The 24637-nt window shown below is 39.6% G+C and overlaps 1 protein-coding gene across 1 annotated transcript in view; it reads right to left on the bottom strand.

Moving 5' to 3' along the window:
- The window catches only part of LOC122793688 (FAST kinase domain-containing protein 2, mitochondrial-like), a 173697-nt gene extending 151200 nt beyond the window's left edge, over positions 1-22497 (bottom strand). Inside the window, exons 1-2 of the mRNA XM_044061907.1 lie at positions 22444-22497; positions 14584-15419 (exon numbers count right to left, since the gene is read on the bottom strand). Of these exons, the coding sequence (XP_043917842.1) occupies positions 14584-15360 (777 nt within the window). The 5' untranslated portion in view covers positions 15361-15419; positions 22444-22497. The remainder of the gene's footprint in view (positions 1-14583; positions 15420-22443) is intronic.
- Between the last annotated feature and the right edge of the window lie 2140 nt (positions 22498-24637).

Genomic DNA, 24637 nt, shown 5'->3' with positions numbered 1-24637 from the left:
TGGGTCAGCAACAGGGTTTTTATAAAGAAATTTGTGAGAGTCAGGGACTCTGTAGTACCTGTCTGGCTTGACTGAAGCAGGGGGTAAAGAATCAGGATTTAAACTGGATTCAGAGAACACATCATCCACAATATCCAACACTGGCAGAATAGCAAGGGGCCTGTGCTGAGGCAATAAAAGAAAGTCTCTGAGCCTTTTCTTGGATTCTGAGCAATCCTGGCCCTCCCAATGGAAATGCTCCCTCATGGTATGTAAAGTTTCCCCAAAAGAGTAATCATCAGAAGGAGAGGCTGAAGGAATTGATTCTTCAGTATCAGAGTCCTCATAGGGGGGGTAAAGAGTATTCCTGGTCTGAAGAGGAATCAGAATATATAGAAACCTGGTCAGAGGAATCATAGTCTGTATCCTGCCTAGGCCTTTTATCAGGAGGGGGATGGGAACCCCTGATCAGAGTAATTAAGTCTTCGGCCATTTTGAGCATCTGTTTTTTAGGCATGGAGGCCTGTCCAGGTAAATGCTGTACTTGCTTCTTTGTCTTTAATGTAGTTTTAGACTTGGCTGTAGTAGCAATGGTAAGTTGTGAAGATCTGAAAACACCCTCAGAAGCCGATGCCTGCTCAGTGGCTCTGGACCCATCTGAAGGGTTAGTCTCCATAGGCCCAACACCTTGAGTATCCAGAGGCCTAGGGACCTCCACTTGGGAGTCAGTCGCGGCCTGTGGCTCTGAGGTAGCAGGTGTCAGGGGCTGCGAAAGCGCCTCACTGAGAACCGGCGACTGGTCTACAAGAGGCTTCGTCGTCAGATTTGGGCCTCTGATGCCTGTCCTTATCTTTGCGCTTTTTGTGAATTCCGGTCGTCGGTTGTTCCAACGGCATGGTATAATTAAACCTTCGGCCAAAGTAATGGCGAGCAAAATCAAACCGACGTTTAACAGTGCATTTGTTAAATCTAGCACAAAACCGACAACTAGTGACATCGTGATCTGGGCCTAGGCAATGGAATACAGTAAGAATGAAAATCCTTATGAGGTATTTGCTTCCCACAAGAAATACAATTATTAACTTTTACTGACATCGGTCTGAGGCAAGAAAAAGTTTCCCCAATGGGGTACTTAGCTTTACTGAAGACTTCGGTTCTAAAAATCGAATCTGATATCTCAGGAGTCGGCCGACCGGCACTTGTGAACTGCTTTTGCTTCGGGCACCGTGCGGCAAGAAAGACTGACGAAAATGGCGTCAGCTGCTTCTTATATACCCCTGTTGCACTGATGTCAGAGAGGAGGCGACAGCAACCGACACCGGACCAAGACTTTGGAACTCTGGCCGACTGCGGGACCGCCTGACGGCAGGATAACCCAAGTGTAATGACTGCAGCAGTGAAACACTATGAACATCTCCAACTCAGTGGGGTATCTTGCACTGTGATAGCTCATAAGGAAAGCTCAGATGACATCAGATTATGTACTGATCCATGAGATTTGAAAAGGACCTCATCATCCAATGCACATAGTCTAAGAAGTCACAGCCTCGATGACAAATGCCACTGTTTTTTTCTATCTTAGATGCAGACAGTTCATTTTTGGCAAATTTTGCTTGATGAGAAATCTGTTTTGCTCACTACTTTCAGTACTCTGTCTGGAAGGTACATATTTCTGAGAATGCCATTTGGGATAAATTCTGCAAGTGAAGTCTTTCAACGTGCAATGGAGCAAATTTTTTCTGGGTATCCTTGCACTATTATAGTAGACGACATACTGGTAGGTCGTCATGATGAAGAACAACATGACAGAAACCTCAATAAATTTCTAGAAAAGCCCTAAGCTCAATTCTATGAGAAGTCACTTGGTCATCTGTTCACCAGTTTGGGCTTACGACCAGACCCTTCTAAACAAAACAGCCATACTCAAGATTCAGCACCAGACAATGTTCAAGCTCTGCAATGTTTTCCTTGGCATGTTTAACTACCTAGACAAGTTCATTCCAGACTTGAGTCAAATATCAGCACCACTAAGAGAAACACGTAAAGATGTATTTTGGTCTTGGTTATAACAGCAACAGAGAGCATTTGATGTCCTGAAACAGAGAATTGCTAGTCCACCTACTCTTAGAAACAATGATGTACACGAAATGCAATGCGTTCAGAAGGAAAAAGAGCTTTTGGCAACTGCGTTTGCATGTCCCAAGTTCTATGGTTATGTGTATGGTAGACCTACCTAGATGAAAACACATCATCAACCTCTAGTCACTATTTTGAGAAAACCTATGCATACAGCCTCAGCCAGATTGCAATGCATGATGCTTAGATTGCAAAAAGTATCATTTCAATCTTGTCTACAAAAAAGGCAAACTTCTTTATTTTACTGATACTTTATCCAGATCACCCAGAAGTACCACAGAACAGCATGAGAATGAGCAATTTGATTTTGATGTCATGGAAGTGAGAAAAATTTCTTCCACGCATTTTGATGAGCTCAGAGATCAGAGATCATACAGCTGCAAATCCAGTTTTACAGAAGATCAACCACTTTCTCAAACAAGGATGGCAGTCAAAGCAATCTGGTTTACTTCCAGAAGTCCAGCCATATTTTCCATACATAGACGAGATTTTGTCTGACAATAGTATCATTATGAAAGGTTCTAAAGTTAATGTTCCAAAGTACTTGCAACCAAAGTACATTACTATCTTACATAGAGGTCACCCAGGAACCAATTCTACCACAAGATTGGTTTCAGAACTAGTATTTTGGCCTTCTATGCCACAAGATGTTGAGAGAGTACTTTCATCTTGTTCAGTATGTAACACTTGGACAGTATGTAACAGTACAAAGCCACATCAACAGAAAGAACCACTTCAGATGAACCAGATATGCGATTTCCATATACAACCCGACACAGAAGTTATTTCTGACAATGGCATGCAGTTTACAAGCCAACAGTTCAAAAGATTTGCCGAAGAGTGGGACTTTACTCATATCATGAGCAGCCCAGAGTATCCACAGTCAAATGGTTTGGCATAACTACACATTCTAGTTCAAAGTGCAAAGCAGTTACTAGGGAAGCTGAAATGAGACAACAGCAATATTTTCCGAATTTCTTGAATCTCAGAAATATTCCTCATAAGCATCTTGGTTCACCTGCTCAAAGACCCAGAACCACATTGCCAATCAGTAGTCAACTGTTGGTTCCATGTGTCAAGAACAACAGGTCAGTGAAAGCCAATCTGTTGAAAAAGCGTTTAACCCAGAAGTCTTATTACAATAGGACCAGCAAACCGCTCAATCCATTACGAGAGAGAGAAGTGGTAAGGATGCAAACGTTCAAAGGTTATGATCAGATTGGAGTCGTGAAGAATATCTGCTCAGAGCAGAGACTTACACTGTGGAATCACAAGGAGCAGTTTTTAGGCGAAATTGGAAGCATTTGATACCGATGTCTGAGCCTACTCCACAGCACCTAGCCTGTGAGAAAGACTTTCTCACAGTGAGTTGTCCAGTGTTCCAGTTCCAGTGATTATCCCCATTCCTATGATGAATCCCAAAGATCCTGATTCAAGTTGTTCATAGAAGACTGTCCCTGTTGACATTTGGTCGTATCTCCAGACTATGTTCCAGATACACGGCAACTTGGACATGAACATTGTGCTTTGTTTCTAATGTTTATATTCATGTAGATTTAACTGCAATGTTATTTTGATAAGGGCAATCTTTAAGAGGGAGGATGTAGATCAATGCGTGTACATGTCTCTTTAAGAAAACCTCCTGTGGGCATGTACAAGTGTATTGAGTACTGAGCACATGCAAGTCAAGAGTGCCATTTTGTAGCTAGCTGTTGAGATGTAAGCATGCATGTGTGTAAGCTCTGTCTGGTAATCAGTTTATGTTTATTGATACTGCTATCCATCCTGATGTGGTTTTATGTAATAAAAGCATCTTGAACAAACTGCTCTGCCTTGCTTGTCTTCTAAGTGTAGAGGTATGAGCAACAGTTACCATGGTAAAGACTGTTCTATTCCACTACTGTGGGGGGACAAAGTCAAATCCTGGTAAGAAAGTTTCATAAATGTGTGCAGGAATACTATTCTTGGGCAATGGTCTTATCTCCACATATTTCCCAAGCATCCTCATATAAAATGTCTCAATCTAGACTTGAATGTCAGACAGCTATGGATTACAAACAAAATGCAGCCTACTGTTTTGACAATAATATATCTTAGAACAATGCCATTCCTGTGTGCATTGTTTTAATAAATTAGCAGCTATGGTCACATTTGTAGATCTATTATGCATCTCGGATTTGTATGTGGTCCTCCACTAGAACAAACAGCAAAGCGTCACATCCTGCCTTTGCACCAATTGTAGTTTCTAATGTATGTATGTAGCACAAAATTCATGTCCTGTGAAGTACTGTGTCCTGCATTTGTCACACATAGTATACATGCTAAATACTTAAACCGTTTACTACACAACAGAACTTTTCATGATGTCATTGCAGTTCTATAAGAAATTAAGCTTCCTGTAACTTTTATTAAGGGCAAATGTAATCTTACATGAAAACATGAAATATTTCATCTAGGTCTGTGCTGTTTAATTAACCTCCCTACATTCAAAAGGTCAAGACAACAAATATACTGTAGCAGAACTACTGGTCTGTCTTTTCTAAAATATCATGCCATCCCAAGGTCTTAATTGTAAGAGCATCTACTATGGGCAGGAACTGAAAAAAAAAATTGCCATAGAATTCTAGACCATTTAAACTTGCCTGCAGCACAACATTATGCAATTTTTAATTTATTTTTTTCTAACCCTGAATGCCCTCATGGGGGCAGACTTCTGACACACTCTTGTTTTCTTAGAAAGCTACCTTTTGGCCACAATCTACATCTGCCTGTCAGTGCAACATCGAGCAATTTTTTAATTTTTTTTTCTAACCCAGAATGCCCTCCTTAAAGCGACATTTTGCCTACAGTGCACTGTGAGAGCACAGCTGAGATCACAATCCCCTAATCTCTGCTGTCAGATCACAATTCCATTCAATAGAATGGCAGCAGTAAGAAATACTGGTATGTTTGACATTCCTCAGAAATATACTCTGGGATTTGTTTACAGTGACTCTCACACACTGGTTTCCTACATATAACCATTACACAATCGGTAAAGCATTCTTGCAGAAATACAAAGGTATAGCAGCTGATTATACCAACATCATTCAGGACTTGTTATTTGATCAGGATAATTATACACAGGTGTCCATTAACCAGACACACAACGGATACCAACGTATTGACAGTTTTTTGTTAGAATTTTTGTTGGATGAACATACTGACCAGGACACCTATGATCTTTTGACCAATACCCACCCCAGGGTTCCTGTGATTTTTGGCATACCTAAGGTGCACAAGAGTGTTTGCTCCCCACCCTTTCGACCCATTGTGTCTGCTAGGGGGTCCAAGACCCATAATTTGTCCAGCTTCATGGAAAACAAGGTTAAACATAAGGAGTTCCACATTTGGTTAGGGACTCCTGGGATTTCTTGGGACAACTTAGTAAAGAAATATGGAGCCCAGATCTTATTTTCTTAACCATAGATGTTAAGGATTTATTCACCTGTACCCCAAGAAAGATGGTATGGAATTTTTCGAGGATATATTATTTCTCGATTCCAGTTTGACTCATGGGGAGGTCACCCTTATATGTGAATTAATGTCTATGGTTCTAGACTATAACTACATCTATTTTGAAGGGCAGTATTACCAACAAATCTCTGGGGTGGCTATGGGAGCAGTATGTGCACCAGTGTATGCCAATTTTTGGATGGGAGCTTAAACATGTTTTCAATAACACTTGGTGGGCTGAACATGTACTATTATACAATCGATACCTGGACGACATTTTTATTCTATGGAAGGGAGACAAAGACAATATTCCTGCATTTACTGATTATTTGAATGGAACTACTACCTTCCTCAAGTTTACATTTTCCTGTCACGAACAACAATTACCATTTTTGGATACAACAACAATTACCATTTTTGGCTACATTAATTTCCCATAATTACCATGGCTTCAGATCTCAGGTTTTTCATAAGAGTACTTTTTGCAACTCTTACTTGCATTTCAGCAGTCATCACCCCCTGTTCCAAAAGAAAAGCATTGTTAAAGGACAGGCTATATGTATTGCTAGAATGACTTCTGAACACAAAGTCAAAAAAAGAATTTGTTACTTTGACCAACATGTTTTTACAAAGGGGCTAGCCCAAAGACATGATGAATTCAATTTTGGATGAAGTGTATGGTGAATGGGGTAGGAAATACAAACCTCTTTTGGGAGCAGGTCAGTTTACAAACCCACCATTGGGTAGTCCCCAATCCCATCCTGCGTCTGGGGCATTTACAAGAGCATGTATAGTACAATACAGTACTATATCTAAAAATATTAAAGCTATTATGCGAAAAAATTGGAGTATTTTTAGAACCAATGAGGATATTTACCAAACTTTGGGTGACCAACCCTTTTTTATAAACAAGGTGGGAATGAATCTTAAGAAACTGGTAGAGAAAACAAAAAATGGTATTGGAAATGGGAATGGAAAAGGGACTACAAGTTGTGGTAGGTGTTCCCAGTGTAGTTTCATTTTTAGGGGAACTGTTACTACATTGAGCGACAGATTAAGGACCAACATCAATTTTAGGAATGGTAATTGCAGAACACAGAGGTTAGTATATCTGGCAATGTGTGATACCTGTCCGGCATACTACATCGGAAAGACGGAAAAATCTTTCAAACGTAGGATTTATGAACATTTATATGAATTAAAAAACAAAAAGGAATCTAATGCATTGTATGGGCATTCACTAAGCTGTCCAAATTTCCAAGGCTTCAAGTTTGGTATATTAGACACAGTTGACATTGAACCCGGGGGGGGGGGGAGATTGGAAGAATCAGCTTAGCAAAAAGGAACTTATTTGGCAACTCAGGCTTGCCGCCAACTTCCCCCCAGGACTAAATGATAACGTTTCCATATTACCAGCCCTAAAGGACAGAATCCAAATTAAGGATTGGGACCTCAGAATAAATAGATGACTTTATAATCATTGTGCATTTCCTGTCTACTAAAACTTACAAGTATTTTTAATAAATTTTTTTAAAGTATTCCTATGTTTTTTAGGCATGAAAAATGTTTACATTTTATACATATATTCTTTTATACATTTTAAATATAAAACAAAAAATTATTTTAAAACTATCCATTTTCATATACTATGTTTCACAAGAGCTGTGCATGCATATACATAGACTTTTATACTTGAGAATTTAGTATTTATTTTATATTGGAGTATGTGTCTTTAAGCAAGTTTTTTTCTTAATTGACTAATCAGTTTAATATGTGCTAATTTTTAGTTACATATAGACCTCTTCAAGCATGTGAATTATCCTTGTTCTGATGAAGTCATTGTCTATGATGAAAGCGTTAACAACCAATGGATTTTGCTGGTGTTCGATTCAAATAAAGTGGAGTTTTCCTTGATGGCTACTGGGTGCATTACTTTGGGTTACTAGTATTTTTCGTGCATCCTGGAACTTTTTATCATTTGGTCAGTTCCTTTCTTCTTAACTCCTATGTGTCAAAGTATTTCCTGGCTAGCAAAGAATTTGCTGTCAGTCATGATCAACTTTCTTCATCTTCAGACTACAAAAAAAGCTCAATAGGATTATGGTCCAAGCGGAGGGAAATAATGCAGCTCCCAGAAGTAGAACACCGTAAACAAGCTCTGAGTTTTTAGTCCGAACAATTTTATAACCTTAATGAGATGAAATAATAAGGCAGCTATAGATATTTTTGTTATGTACATTTCATTAGCAAGAAACTTTCAAATGTCATATGCAAAATAAGGATGGATATACCACAAAAGGAAAAGAAACTGCTAAGTCATACGTTTTTAATATGTGGATACAGGGGGATCATTCCGGAAATGTTGTGTTTACAGCACTGCTGGCTTTTAATTGCAAGGAGGGTTTGTAACACAGGAACTATTTGGTTATCCAGGGAACTGGATTCAATAATGTAGAGAAAAGCCGAAAAGCCTGGGCATAAGAACTATTAGATGTGTAGGTGGATAGGTAATTAAAGTCTACTAATAAAAAGGAGGTTGATCTGACTTCTAACTTTGTGAGCATATTTAGGTATTCAGTATATTCTGGTTTGACTTGCAACCGAGGAAGAATATTCTAGGTATTAAATATGATCATCTAGAGAGACATAGAGGGGACCCTGTAATTACTGATTAGTTTTTGAGAAAGATTTGGACTTTTACTTCATCAAGACTGAAGTCATCTGGGATGAGATGTGTAAGCACGAGATCTCTGATAAATAATATGGACAGATAGACTCCTGCCACAATGAACAAATGACAGGTAGAACATCCTGGAATAGCGTGCCTTCAGTAGACTGGAATCAGGTTTCAGTATCCATGCATAGTTCATAGGTGGCCTATAGGTGAATGATGGACGAAATGCCCTAAAGGCTACATTACACCAATAATCTACGGTCAGAACAAAACTCTGTACCTTGTGTCTATAAGGTGAAGACCTTGACCATTATGCCAAATCTATCAGTGTTACGTTTTCCAGGTAAAGGAAAGTTTCCGCAGCATACATTTTGCCTCTGAGGATTCTTGTGCTGAGCCAAGCATTTTCATTAAAATTAAACCCAACAATTATAAACCACCCTCCCTCCATCTTGCTTACTACAGAAAGATCAAACATTTACTCTGAATGCTAATTTCCTACTTTTAGGTGGGGAATACTGTGTATTGTTGATTACTTATCACAAGTCATTTAAACTCGTCAATTTTTTGGATATTTACTTTGTGATTTCATCACATTATTAAAATGTACTGTATGTCACCCAAATGATGGCTGCGGTGGTGGTGCTGCGGTAGCGGTCGCCTCACAGACGTTGCCTGCTCGATTCTCAGTTAGAGCGTCTTCTGTGTGGCGACATGCGTGAATGGGCATTCCTTCATTGAAGGTTGTGCGTTAGGCCCGGCAAGCCAGCACGTAAAACTCTACTGCCAATCATTAGCGGACCGGAGGTCCGCTGTGGCGACTCCTAACTGGGAAAAGCCGAAAGACACAAACAAAACTGTATGTCACCCAAATATGCAACAAAGTCTAGACGATTTAAGATCTTTGCTTGGAAGTATTTAAATAGATATTTTCATTCCCAAAGTATACTCCAGATAATTTTTTCTCCGGTAGAAAGCAAATGTTGGAGGTGCGATGGGGAAGAAAGAGGTAACTAGGAACATATTTTCTGGGAGTGCAACGAGTTGGCAGACTTTAAAGAGTGCCCACAGACTATTGTGCCTGAGATGATGGGTGAGCAAATTGGTGTAACTAAGGAAATAATTTTTTAAGATATGATACAGAATCTGAATTGTCTAGACATGGTAAGACCTTGCAGAGTCCAATTACGGTGGCTGCCAAAAAAACAATTACTAGAAAATGGACTGACTGATTCTTACAGTTATCAAGCAATATTTTATATACTCTACTAATTATTCCTTTCTTAATGGCAACTTCTGTTCTAGAGTCTACTAAAAATCTACCAGTGCTAGTCTTGTTTAGGACCCCCCCTCCCATTTCTTTCTCTATGCCTATACTCTGATATCAATCCTCGACAGGGAAGGCAATCTCTAACCTACAGTCCAAACAAATTCTTGGCTTCTTCTCATTCTATCTTTCCCTATCTAGTTATTTGCTCCCAATACCTTGGGTCCCTTTGCCAGTTTTCTCCAATAAATTCCAGCCCCCTCTTGCCTATTGTCTGCATCCCTAATTGCAGTCCTCCATATTGGCAGAATCTCCTTTCTCCATTCCTTTGTTGGCTTAGTTGGAATACTTTCTGCTACTTTATGAATGCAATATTCTGTATGATTATTGTTATTCTTAAAAGTTTTCATTGAAAATCATTCCTTCCTTGTTTCTTGAGCTTTCCCCCCAGTTTCATCATCATCCCTTTCCACTTTGAATTATAGATTTCCACTTGTGCTATGTATAGGAGTCTTAACTGTGTAGCTCTAAAATACCTCTTCAAATCAGGTAATCTCAGCCTACCTTGTTCTATTGGAAGAATAAGCTTATCCCACTTGAATCTTGCAGTCTTCCCCTCGGAGATAAATTCCTTCAGCTCTTTATTAATTGCTATAAACAACTTCTCCTTTGGTTGATAAAAGTATGACTGATCTGTGTATAAGGACTAAAGGGATTAAACATTTAACTGCTTGTACCTTATTATCAATATCCATATAACAAAGATTCCATTTTCTTACTCTTTGTGTTATCTTTTGTTTAGTCTCTTCCCACATATCCTTAGTTGCCATACTGGAATCATTTTTAAATAGATACTCCTAAATACTTCAGTTTATCATGTTCTCATAAATATGGATACAGCTGAACACACCTGTATGTGGGTACACAATTTACTGCTAATGCCTTTGTTTTAGCTTCATTAATTTTGTATCCCGAAAAGATGTGAAACGGTCTCAAAATGCTCCACAACAACGTAATGTCCCTTTCTGGTTCTGTCACAAACCCAGCTTTTCTTGACCTTGCCAATTATATCCTTGAATTTCTCAGTCCCTTATTTTCTTAGCCAATGGTCCTAAACATAATGTGAATAAAGGGGAAAGAGGACACCCCTGCCTGGTTCCTCTGCGCAAGCAGAAGTTATCAGAGAGGAGCCCACTCACTTTAATTTTCGCCTCCAATCTCTCACATATCCTCCCAAACAACCTTATAATTTTATCAGAATGCAAATGCTTCCATTACTCTGCTCATAAAGTTTTAGCTTACTCTGTTGAATGCTTTCGCTGCATCAAGACCCACCAACAACAGTGGTATTTTCTTGCATTCTGCTTCCCTATGGATCATCCGTGTTATGTTAATGTTGTCAAATAAGGATATTTGTGCTAATAAAGTTCAGGAAACATTTTGCCTGGAAGTTGGTGTCAGTCTATGTTTGCCAGTCTATAGAGTCATGAAAGGAGTGTTTGGTTGGAAGGAGAATGCCTCCAGTAGATTTAAACAACAGTTGTGGGATTCCTGAGACAAACATGGTGACCTATAGCTTGCTAAGACATTGTAAGGGACTCATGGTAAGGGACTCTAGTTAAGGTGATCTGTACGTGAATGAACTCCAGAGTATCATCACGGAGGTACACTCGTTGCTAACGCAGATCAAGACACCTCCAACTTTAGTCCCTGTCTGTGCAGCTGATGGTCTAAATGTGTGGAAGACACTCTAGCCCTGCACTGCCGGAGTCCCTCCTGCGGCTTTAAACCATGCCTCAGTAATGTCACAAACATCTAGATTCTCCAGAGCGAGGAGAACTTGCAGGGTGTGGTGTTTTTTGTTAAGGCTCCAAGAATTGAGCAGTAACAACTTTAGGTTCTTTTGGGTTTTATTTGCTATGGTCATTGCATTAATGACTTTGGCATTGCCTACAAAAGGCTCTGGAGGGGGGGTAGATAAAATTTCAGCCAAAATCGGAAAGATCAGCAGCACAGTTACAGGCTGTCACTGGCAAAGCAACATGGTCTGTTGACCATGTCCATCCAAGCTGACAGATCTTGAACCTGCCTAGAATGACACCAGAAACTAAGCCAGCTGAACCTGCCTAGAATGACACCAGAAACTAAGCCAGCTGAACCTGCCTAGAATGACACCAGAAACTAAGCCAGTTGTTAAAGTCAATCATTTTTGTTCATTCTGTGGCATCATCTTTGGTGAAGGTAGAATGTTGTTCAATGAAAGGCACATACCAATCTGAAAGACAAATTCAAAGGTCCATATTGCCTCTTTTCATACAATCCAGACAAGCATGTCTCATAGGTTCATATATCTACTAGGGCTATCTGCCCGAGGGGCATTACCATTTACATACCTAGTGTGGCTTACACCACCCTTTAGGTTTGGGGAACTATGCCCATTATTTTGCTGTTGTCTGCCTCTGAGCAGTGACACTGAGGTAATCCCCTGGGGTATCTTGCGATCTCCCATTAAACAAAAGCAGCCGAGGTGCTGCCTCTCACATATACGGATTTTGTTCCACAGCATAGGGAGTCTTCACCCCAAGAAGCAAGCGGTAGCGACTGAATAGAGTTGGAGTTCTTTCAGTTGTGTTTCGACTACGGCACCCAGTTTGCAGTCATCGCAAACTTTGTCAACTCATACCCTCCCGTTGTTTGCTTGTACTGAAAAAGTAGATGCAAAACACAGTGGGTGCCCAGGACTGAGCCCTGTGGGACACCAGGTCATTTACTCCCACATGGACTGCGATAGAATCATACTGGTACCTATGGGACGTGCATGTGTAACTTGGTGGATCCTGGCTCCAGATAAGCAACTAACCGTAATCTTCTCCTTGGGGCATCCGTGTGTCGTACAATGGAATCTCCTATTACAAGAGTCCTAGGTAAATTGTTAGCTTGCTTTATAGGCTTTGTTTACAGGGGTCTACTGGGTGTAGGCTTATGTGTGGTGTTTGGTGTCACTTTTGGTAAATGCTTTATAAATTGCTGATGATACACATTGCTGTTTTGCAGGCTTAGGTCATCTTTGAGGTTTGGCGAGATTGCTTTTTAATGCCTCAGCATAAAGATGGTCTATCTGTTTGGACACTATGTGTGGTGGATGTGGTGTGTATATGTTCTTGAAACACTGTTTGTACTTAAGATTTTTGCCTGCAAGGAAAATGAATGTACATCTCTTTCATACTGCGTTGGTTTCTTTAAGGATTAAACGGTGTCCGTGAACATGACAGAAATTGTTACATTGTCTTAGGATGCCCATGTCTAAAAAGCTAGCCACAGAGACATTTGGAAATTGCATATCCATGTTGTCTGGGTCTGTATTAGGCTGGGCTATTAGGGTTTGAGGACTGTTTTCTACAGATGTCTTCTAAAGTGGCTTCTAGAGTTAGGGACTAGAGTTGAATAGTGCTAGGATATGGTATTAGTGCTATCTGATCTGCAAAGTAGCTTCTCTGAGCTTAACTTTGGGCAATGCGTCACTAAAGTGCAGGTTACAGTCCTAGTACTATTTTCATACGTTAACTTCTGTGTTTTCCAACTCAGATAGACCAGGCTACCACCTACTGCAACTAAATGGAATATCTCAGCCCTCTTAATGTAAAGGCACTAAGATTACCTATTGCAACTATATGGAATATCTCAGTCCTCTCAATGTAAAAGCACTAAGAAAGACTGCTTGAGAGTGCATGCTACCACAAAACAACTTTAACTACCTTGGAAAGGCAATTTCAAGTCACACACAAACAACAAGACAGTTTGAGCAAATGCAGTGAATGAACCATTGGAGACATAAAATTTCTTTATTGGAACATTCAGAATAATAAAGCCACCCCAGACATGCATGTTTTGGCCTTTTTATGACCTCATCAGTACAATATAAGTGGATTATCTGGCTATACTTTAGAAACAGAGACTAAAATCAAGTCTGACAACAAACATTAGGCTGCCTGCAAAATATCCCAAACAACATCCAAACCAAGGGGTAAAAAGGTCACACAGGCAGTAAAAGCCGCAAGAAAGACCCAGCCAAACTAAAGTCTTCACTGTACAATACCTCATACCTTTTTTAGTTTGGACATTACTTAGGATATTTTGCAGGGACCCTAGCTTTCATGGACATTGGGCTTGATTTTAAGTTCTGTTTAGCTGAAACACTGCAAATGACCCCCTTAAGGATATATACACACACACATATGGTAGCACACTTGGCTGAAAACACATTTTGTCAACAGATAGGAGGGTCACTACCCTCCGACATCACAGTTGGTCTATTAGTGTTATACTCGACTTGCACTCATAGTAGCTCAGGGTATCTGAATTTGGCTTCAGTTATGCAGCAATAGAGTTTGTACACGTAAAAAGAGTATGGGGGTGTAGGAACACAATGTGTTTTGTTTCTGTGGGGGTGTGGATGTTGTTTGTAGTGGTAGATATGGTGCACTCTCTAGTGTCTGTGGTTGTGTTATTAGTGGATATTTGTTTTAGTGTAGTAAACACCTTTGATGCATGTGTCTGTATGAGAAATGTCTGCACCACTGACTTTTGTTTGACTTTACAATAAAACAGGGTTTATTTTACAAACTTGTGGACTGCGAATAATATACCACCATTCCACAACACACACATCTACTTTGCTATGTTTGCTACTGTTAATATTCAACTATGTTCACATCATTCTATACCCATTCATAAGATGCTATAGAAAAAATTTACTTCAAACCCAATAAAGGCCCATTACTGTATTACATTTCAGTGTGTTGGGCCTTTTATCTTCAGGTCTTCAGTGAAAATGCTCTGACTAATATTAACCCAGTCATCTAAAATGTAAATAAACCTGCTCTTATGCCAAAGCTTCCTGGCCTCTGATGTGAAAATAGTCAGAAAGTAGTCCTTAAACTTTTTTTTTTATTTAAACTATGTCGCCATTCAAGTACCAAATTATGTTTACTTAGATCAGAAAAATTCTAATTAAGGAGAGATTTGGTCTTACCTGTGAAACCCTTAGCAGCATCTGAATTAACCTGCTATGAGTTGATGTGCCAAGCTTCACCAAAGCAAGCATGGTGTAAGCCAAATCATCACATTGCATTCCCCTGGCTTCCTGCATGGCTTTCACGCACAACTGCTCAAACACGGGGTGTTCAAACATGATTTTTTTCTCATACCATCTCTTCTCCTCTGACATCTTTTTAATGGTGTCCCACATGACGGTGAAACAGTTACTAAGTTGATGTGGATTCAAGTTGGACTTTCCTGCCAGGTCAAGTACATCAGAAGGTGAGGAACACTTAAGCAGCAGCTCATAAAATTGTTCATGAGTTTGCTGCCCTCTAGATGAGTCATCTCCAGCAACCTTTTCAAACTCAGACTCAGGGTTATGATGTGTGGTTGGAGTCCTCACAAGTTTTCTTACTCTAGAGTCACGCACTCCAACAGATGAGGGTGGTTCTAAACTCGGATCTTCGTTACCTGCAGCACAGCCCTGTTTCAGTGAAGTCTTGCCATTTTCATTGCCAGTCTGATCCACTGAAAAACATCTTAATGACACTTTTAATCTCTTCTTACAGCAAGTAACTAGTAAGTTCTGTGAATTTAAGTAAAATAAGTCCTTACATATGTTTAGTTTATTAGTGCAATATTTTCTGGGCAGTTCTCTCCAACTTCCGATTCCCACGCTTACAGAAGGATTCCAAAGTACATAATTCACACCCAGATAACGCCGAAGTGTCCTTACAACATGGTAACCCATGGCGTGTGTATTCATCATAGTAGATCCTGAGTTAAACTTTCACTCTGAGCATTCATATAGCTCAGCTTATTAAATTCCTGTTAAAAAGAAAAAGTAAAAAAGTGACTACATATTCTTTTTTAAGACTGAAAAATGAACAAGTTGCACTTTATTGCCTGCAAATACCACATAAGATGTCAAGTTCAAGTAATACAGACTACTCTATCAACCATGATGTATAATGGGCCCGATTCCAAGAGACTTGCTTTCAGTGTAAGTGAAATACTCTAGTGTATTACACCAGAATAAGTCACTTACACTGGCAACAGTTGTTTGGAATCTGACCCCCTACTGGAAGTCTATTTCTAGATAGTGTAAGTGACTTATGTTAAGCCTAAGCGCAAGTCTTTCAAAATCAAGGCAGGCTTATACCGGAATAGATCACTGACACTGACAGCTACTCTTTTAGATTCAGGCCCACTATACATCACAGCTGACTACAAAGTGGGTTATAAATCTACAAAACTAGACTGTCCAACTTATTAGTTTACACAATGTGCTAAGACTAGTATTTTTGTTAGAATCTGCCACTCCATCACAAGTGAAAGACATTGTGTCTTCTATTTTCACTGTGTGTACAGCTGATATCACTGACGACAGACAACAAATGGAATGGTGGAGCATCCTAAAATATCTTCCTGGTATGCCAAACACAAGTTATAGTAAATGAAAAATGCTAGACAAGTACAGCAAGTTAACAAGTATACAATACCAATAGCCAGACACATACTTTTCTAATGTAATCTTTTTGTTAAATGTTTTATACCATCTCCCCTCAATCAACCAAAGAAATAAATGTACATTAATGAATTGCTAGAGTAGCTAAGGAGATTCAAACTAAAGTCCCGAGTTTAGCAGCTAAGCATCTTAAAATGCCAAGCTCTGCTTACCATGTTTTTCAGTCACCCTAGTCTGCCAGAGAGCAAGCAGACAATAACACATCGCCACAACAGTCAGGAAATCCTTCTATGTGGCACACCTCATCACGAAGGGCTTTTCATCCAGAAAAAAGGAGGTCATTGTCCCACTGTACTCATCCCTCATTAGACCCATTATAGAATACAACGCCCCATTTGGTATGTACCTCTCAAGACATCTGCAACAACTGGAAAGGCCTCAGAAATACCTCACTAAAAGAATCACAAGCCTAAAGCAGATGCCCTACGCTGACCGCCTTAAAAAACTCCAGCTATACTCTGTCGCATATCGTCTACTCAGAGGCGATCTCTGCTTAACATACAAGGCCATGTCAAACCCAGAGCTGTTGGACATGCTACACTTAAAGAAATCCCAATCCCTCAGAGCTACACGCTCCAGGGATCTAAACCTTGTCATCACAATAAACAAAACATGCTGGAGGGATAGGTTCCTGACCCAGAGACTCCCCAGACTCTGGAATAGATTGCCCATACATGTCAAGCAGAGTGCCTCTTTGGACCTCTTCAAGAGGAACCTTGACGATTGGATGGGAGAAAGGAAATTCACCCCAGGGATCACGTCAGTCGCCCTGTTAGACAGGGGTCCAGGAAAGTAAATAATGTGGGAAGAAATAGCCAGGGAATTGTTATGGCTAGGCTTGTATAGGCCCTAGGGCTGATAGCCTAGTACCAACCTATGAACACATTCCAAAAGAGTTGCCCCCACTAAGTCTGCCATGATACACTGACAGCAAGCCTTTTGGAAAGTGATGTACTTTGGTGCAAGGCCTGTCTATAAAAACAGGTTTACACCAGAGGCCAGATTCCAAAAGACCAAAAGTAAAGTCAGTCTGCAAAAATAGAACACTCTGTGAAGTATTACATTAATAGCAGATAATACTACAACTATACAAATTCTGAAAAGATTACATACGACTATTAAAACAATACAGTTTGTGAAACATTACATTAATAACAGATATCCATTACTACCAATGACATCCTGGGAAATGACATGCTGGGAATTGGTGAACTAAAATGGAATAAAATGGATCATTATGCCATATATTTTTTCAGTCTTGCAGAAGAAATGGTGTAAGCCTCATTAATAATGCAAGGATGTCAAAAAACACTGCTCAGTTCATCATCATCTTCTTTCGGCTGTTCCCGTTAGGGGTCGCCACAGCAGATCACCTGTTTCCATTTCTTCCTGTCCTCTGCATCTTGCTCTGTCACACCAACCACCTGCATGTCCTCTCTCACCACATCCATAAACCTCATCTTAGGCCTTACTCTTTTACTGTTAACCGGCAGCTTCATCCTTAGCATCTTTTTTCCAATATACACCGCATCCCTTCTCAGCACAAGTCCAAACCAACGTAACCTTGCCTCTCTGGCTTTGTCTCCAAACCTTCCAACCTGGACTGACCTTCTAATATACTTATTCCTAATCCTGTCCACCCTCGTCACACCCAGTGCAAATCTTAACATCTTTAACTCTGCCATATCCAGCTCAAACTCCTGCCTTTTTGTCAATGCCACTGTCTCCAACCCATATAAGATAGCTGGTCTCACTGCCCTCTTGTAGACCTTCCCTTTCACTCTTACAGGTACTCGTCTGTCACAAATCACTCCTGACACTCTTCTCCACCCACTCCATCCTGCCTGTACTCTCTTCTTCACCTCTCTTCCACACTCACCGTTACTCCGAACTACTGACCCCAAGTATTTAAAACTCATCCACCTTCGCCACCTCTACTCCTTGCATCCTCACCATACTTCTGTCCTCCCTCTCATTCACACACATATATTCTGTCTTAGTCCTGCTGACCTTCATTCCTCTTCTCTCTAGAGCATATCTCCATCTCTCCAGGGTCTCCTCCACCTGTTCCCTACTCTCACTACAGATCACAATGTCATCTGAAAACATCATAGTCCATGGGGACTCCTGTCTGATCCCGTCTGTCAAACTGTCCATCACCATTGCAAAGAAGAAAGGGCTCAGAGCTGATCCTTGATGTAATCTCACCTCCACCTTAAACGCATCAGTCACTCCCACTGCAGACCTCACCGCTGTCACACTACCCTTGTACATATCCTGTACCACTCTTACATACTTCTCTGACACTCCTGACTTCCTCATACAATACCACAACTCCTCTCTAGGCACCCTGTCATACACTTTCTCTCTCTAGGCACCCTGTCATACACTTTCTCTAAGTCTACAAAAACACAATGCAAGTCGTCCTGACATTCTCTGTACTTCTCCATCAACACTCTCAGAGCAAACATTGCATCTGTAGTGCCCTGTCTGCTCGGTTACAACCCCCAAAATGGCAATAGAATGATCTCAGACTACAAGGAAAGCCATTCAACATTACTGTGATACAGGTTTATGCTCCAACTACAGATCCAAAGAGGAGGAAGTTAAACAGTTTAAGAGGATTTGCAGCAACTTTTGGAAATAACACAAAAAAATGAGGTTACATTCATTATAAAGAACTGCAATGCTAAAGTTAATAATCAAAGTACAACTGGAACAACAAGCAGTTTAGGCCTTGAAGTACAACATGGCAGTAATGTTTGAATGCCATAGCTCTACTGGGCCTTAATAACAGGACATCTATAACCAGTATTTTAAATATTAGTGCCTTAAAATTATAACAATTTCCTTTGCAAAATATTAAATATTTTGTCTTAGAAATGGTATAACAGTTAATATTGTGTGTGTGAATATATATTATACACACACACTTTTCTAATTTTATGAATCATATCACAACGTAATACCTATGTACTTTACATTAAATCATTAATTAAATTATCTAATATACATAGATAAACACACAATTTAATTACTGGCATTTTTGCAGTGGTTTAATATTAATAACTATATGCATATTTAAATCTTTTTAAGCAGTTAAGTTAGACCAGACTCCCAAATTTAAAACTTGTGCTTCTCCTGGATTTAACTGACTGTATTGGGTCACGTGCTAAGGATATTTATAACAGCCGTTTTAAAATTTTTTAGCCTTCCGAAGAAGTCCATTTCTGAATAGGGATGAAAGTGCTAAAGGTTGTGTGTTTGCAAATCAACATTTGCTTTACAATAACTACAGCTCCAATTTGTTGCCTCACACATTCTACTCTGGAATTTGTATTGGTTCGACAGTGTGGTTGGAAAGCATGGAATACACGAGATTAATCTATCTGACCATGCACTTCTTACACTCCTGGTTAAACAGAATTCTACGACGCAAAAGTTTAGAAGTTGGAGATGGGTCCATTTCCACTGGAATTTTTGCAATTGTTGGGCCAAATTAAGAGATGTTGGGAGGGATATATAGCAAAGGAATAATACCCCTGATGTCCCCTGCAGCTCTGGCTGGTATGATGGTTGAAAACTGGTGATCAAAGATGATATGGAGAGGAAGGGTCACAGGAGGAGAAATGTAGTTAGACTTTTGAATGAGTACAACAGAGAAATGTGAAACCTGCAGAACAGGATAGTAAAGGATGGTGTGCAATGTCCCATTAAAGACAGGGAAGCAGCTCTCTGCATTAAAAATTAATTTGTTGGAGCTCTCTAAAGTTGAGGCGGGACTCCTTAGAAAGGGCAATTTTGGTGTCTCAAGAGATAGCAATGCATCTCTGGTCTCCGTATTTTTTTTAAGCAAGTTGCATCCCAAATCCCCATATCCTCAGTTACCACTGAATCTGGGCAGCTTGTTAAACTGGAGTGTGAGCTTAGGTCAGCTTTTAGAGATTTTTGCTATCATTTGTACAACCTGGTCCCAAAGGCTGGTGTGGATAGTTGGGACTTTGCTGCAGCTTGGGCTCGCCCATTCACATAGTCCGATTCTAGACCATTAGATAGACCTATTTCATCTTAGGAGATATGCAGTGTAATTGTTCATTTAAAGTCAAAGTCCCAGGCACTTGACAGCTTCCCCATAGAATTTTACAAATGGGTGGGAGAAGATTATGGGGTCCTCAAGGAGGTGTTCGATTTCAGAGGGGCCAAATCAAATTCAATGCAACATCTTAATAAACCAATAATTACATTCATCCTTGAAAAAAGAAATTTGGATTTTCCTTTGGGCAATTTTCTCCCCATATCTTTTATTAACTTGGACCTCAAAATCTTAGCTAGGAGGTTGGATCCTTTAGAGTGTTTAGTATCTAACAGCCAAGTAGACTTTGCCAAAGTGAAGTTGATTGAAACAGTTTGCTTTCCTGCATAAGTATTGTGGTTCTCAGGCTAAGGCAGATGTCCTCTTCGAGATCAAAAAAGACCTTTGACAAGGTCAGCTGGGAAGTGCTTCAAAGAAGAAAGGCCTGAAATTTTCTAAAGTAATACAATGTCTACACAAGGGTCCATCATTTACAGTACTTGACAATGGCGACTATCAACCCTGGACTCGTACGTAGAGGCTTGAGTTAGGGATGCAAAGTCTCTTCTTGTTGATTATGGAGGAAATAACCCATAAAGTTAGATCACTGTTTGCGCTACAAATCAGCAGCCAATGACTCACATCAGGCATTCTTGATGTTCATGGATGACTGTGCCTTGTTGAGTTCTAACTTGCCTGTAGTTATTGATATGGTACTGGAGATTTTTCCCTTTTTTGAGGCTTCTACCGAGTTGCAGTGCAAGCTTAGTAAGTCAGCCATTATAATATGCGGTGATGTAAACTACCCATTGGACAACACCACTATCCCGCAAAAGGATGAAGTAAAATACTTAGGTGAAAGTTAGACATACTTTGAGTGACACAGTAATGACTAATCTGTCAGAGTTGAAAGACAAGTTTTTGCACTTCCTATCAAACATTAGAGACTTCCAATCATACCCATTCAACTGTCCAGATTTTCACAGAATGTCCACATTTTTGCTTTTTATTTTTGGTCTGTCCTTCATAAAATTTTTGGTTTTCTGGCAAATCATTGAGGACTGATATCATTAAATAAACAGCATACATTTGAGTTTCTGACTACATATCTTTTAGAAAACGCATGCTAGTAAAAAAAAAAAAAAAAAAAAAAGTTTTAGTATATCAACATTCTAAGTTTATACAAGCACTACATAAAATTTGTCTCTCTTTTTGAGGGCCTTTGTGCCCCTATTATTTTTGGCTTTGTCTAGACGTCTTGCACTTGCATGTTGAGACGTATGCTTCCAATCAATACTGGAAAAAAAATTATCCTCCACCATATTCTCTAGGAACATACCAGTTTCAGCATATCGTCCTATCTTGGTCAAAATTCAGATATGGTCCCATATGGATTCTGCTGTTCTAGGAGAGAAGGGTTGTAGAATACCAAGTACAATTGCCTCTCTAAATGTTACACGTAGAAATGGTATACTTCGTGTGACAACTTATGCTTCCCAATTAAGAATGTTGCTATGACTGACAGGGAAGGGTATAAAAGGATTCTTCCTCCAAGCAGAATCCAAACAATGACTACCTCTTTAGTTACCCCTGGATTGGGTTATTCAGCTGTATCGTTAGTTTGTGGAGATCAGTAGGCCCCACTGATCAGATATGTCACCACCCAGAAATAAGAAATGTAAGATTATAAGACTTCACTGGGTTTCTAGAGGGATTTTAGGATGGACAGAGATGCTACATGATACAGCCCCCCTCCTACCTTAAAAATCATACTTGTGTTTAACTCATATCAGTTGAAACTGACTAAATATTTTGCCTTTTGGCAGATTGGTTAAGTATGGACCAAAAAGATCACCTCCCTCGGAAAAGGGGAGAACTCCCCTCTGCCGAAAATGGGGACATGTTAATACAGTTAGAATAAGGCTAATTTAAATAGATCTCTGGAGTATTAAAGCAGCAGCCTTGAAGAGGGGGTTATGTAATCCTAGGAAGAGTATGAATATGTCATCCTGACCACACATCAATGTAAGCCCACATGGGAAACCCTAAAGGAGTTAGGAATGTGGCTAAATACTAGGATATGCAAGCTTGCATTTTACTTTCATGGTATTACACATCCTGTAGGTAGGTCAAATGTAAGAGGTGTGGGTGAGACACAGTAAATAATATAGTCACAAGTTTTGGCGACAGCCTCAAGATTAGTGTACAAATGAATTATTTTATCTGCAAATTAGCTGGGATTTTCAGCTTACCTGACCGCCCCCGATTGAAAATTCTTGTAGTCAAAGTACAGCTAACGAGTAGGTTTTGCCTTGGACTGCAAAATGAAGAACAGACTAGTAGAACTGTGCCAAGATAATTCACTGTTCATAGCAAACACTCTCTTTTAAAAGCTTAAGATACTGTTTTACACAATTTTCACCAGATAGTCAATACCAAAAGTCAGACTGACAATAATACTTTGCAGTCAAAGACAGAAGAGTTCTATGCAGTCAGCAAAAACAAGACATGGAAAGGACTGTGGCTCAGTCCACAAACTTATCAGAAAGTTTAGAATTAAATTAAAGAAAACCATCTAGGCCAATGAAATACAAGCTCAACAATACCTTGACTGGGTAGTAGAAGTTAATAATAGATTTAAGGAATTAGATCTAGTGGCTAGAGCAACTAAAAAACTATGGATTGAAGTAAGTGATATTGTCCAGGAAGTAGCATTACAACCATTATACAAAGAAAATGCATTAATAAGTCAAAAGATAAAACTGTCTTACATCTAGAAACTGTAGAAGTGGCCAAAGAAAGGAGGAGGGTAAAAGAGATTTCTGTCAAATTGAATGTTGAGTTTAAAAGAATGGCAAGGAGAGATAAGGAGGCATGTTTAAATGAGCAGTGCAATAAAACTAGAGGACAACAGAATAGGAAAGCCAAGAAATCTATTCAAGGAAGTGTGCGACATATGTAAAACTCCCAGGTAAAATAGGTATGAAGAAAATTCAAAGATGGGAGGAACGTAACAGGAGCAGAAGAATTTAAAGTCAGATGGGACTGCAGGAATATACAAGAGAGATACATAAAGGGCACTAGTATTACTTATGCATACAATGGCATGTTATCTACAACCGGACACCCTGGACATTGAAACTGAATGGGCCTTAGAAAGTCTGGTTAATAATAATTACAATGGAAGTCACAGAATGGCAACTAAACTGCTTTAAAAGAACTGTAAAATTATGCGGTTACATTACTGCGTGGAATTGGTCTTCAAATGTGGAGGGCTTGACAGTGGCTATTCACTTCCAAAAGGTCAATTTATATTCCAATTCTAAAAAAGGGCATAGCTAGAGTGTTGAACTTATCAAAACAGGTGAACTTGTTTCACAGGCTTGCAAAGTAATTCAAGATACTGCAAGCTAGAACCCAGCAATATATGGACTGAGCACAGTCAGATATACAAGCTAGTTTCAGAAAGAGGTTCCAGATATCAAACTGCCAGCATCTGCTGGACAATGGAAAAAATAAAGGAGTTTGGAAAAAATGTTAACTTCTACCTTTATGGACTACTCTAAAGCCTTTGTCAGTGTGGACTACAACAAACTAGCAATTTCTTAGAGAAACTGGGATACTAGGTTACCTTATTTGCCTACAGAGGAATGTATATGCAGAGCAAGAAGCAACAGAACCAAATATGGAATAACTGACTGGTTTGAGACAAAAAAAAAAAAACATTATGACAAAGCTGTATATGTTACCGTACCAATTCAGTTTACATGTTGAATATACCATGCAGATAACGGGCAAGATGAATTACATGCTGGAATTATAACTGCTTGAAGAAATCTCTGTACTGCCAGTAAACACCTCCTTTAGTTATATAAACTGAACAAAAACATTGGGAAGCCCCTTTACAAAACACTTTGCAGACCATGCTTGGAACTCACTCCCTATCAACATAAGAAGCATTCAGGATAAATACCGGTTTAAGAAAGAACAAACTTTTTCTCCTGAAGACTTGGTCATGCCCTTGTCAACCCCCCACTTGAACTAGTCTCCTCTCCTCATCTTATCTGCTTTTCCCTATCAACTATTTTTCCTTCTTGTACTTGGTCTAGCAAAAAGTATTCATACTGTACTGCTTTGTGTAATATTCCCTAAACCTTTTAAATATTATTAGGCCTATGCCTACTGTTCTCAAAATTTGGAAATTGTACTTGTTTACTGTTATTTTACCTATGCATTGTACTGCGGTGGTGGTGCTGCGGTAGCATTGTTGCCTCAAAGTAAGACGTTGTCCTGTTCAATTCTCAGCTAGAGCGTCTTCTGTGTGAAGACATGCATGAATGGGCGTACCTTCATTGAAGGTTGTGCGTCAGGGCCAGCAACTCGGCACGTAAAAATCTACTGCCAATCATTAGAAGACCGGAGTTCCGCTGTGGCGACCCCTAACCG

The sequence above is a fragment of the Protopterus annectens genome, chromosome 2.part0, assembly GCF_019279795.1.
Source record: "Protopterus annectens isolate FY-2018-M chromosome 2.part0, PAN1.0, whole genome shotgun sequence".
In the NCBI taxonomy this organism is placed as follows: domain Eukaryota; kingdom Metazoa; phylum Chordata; order Ceratodontiformes; family Protopteridae; genus Protopterus; species Protopterus annectens.
The sequence above is the reverse complement of the archived record's forward strand: the minus strand, read 5'-3'. Positions and strand labels throughout refer to the sequence as shown.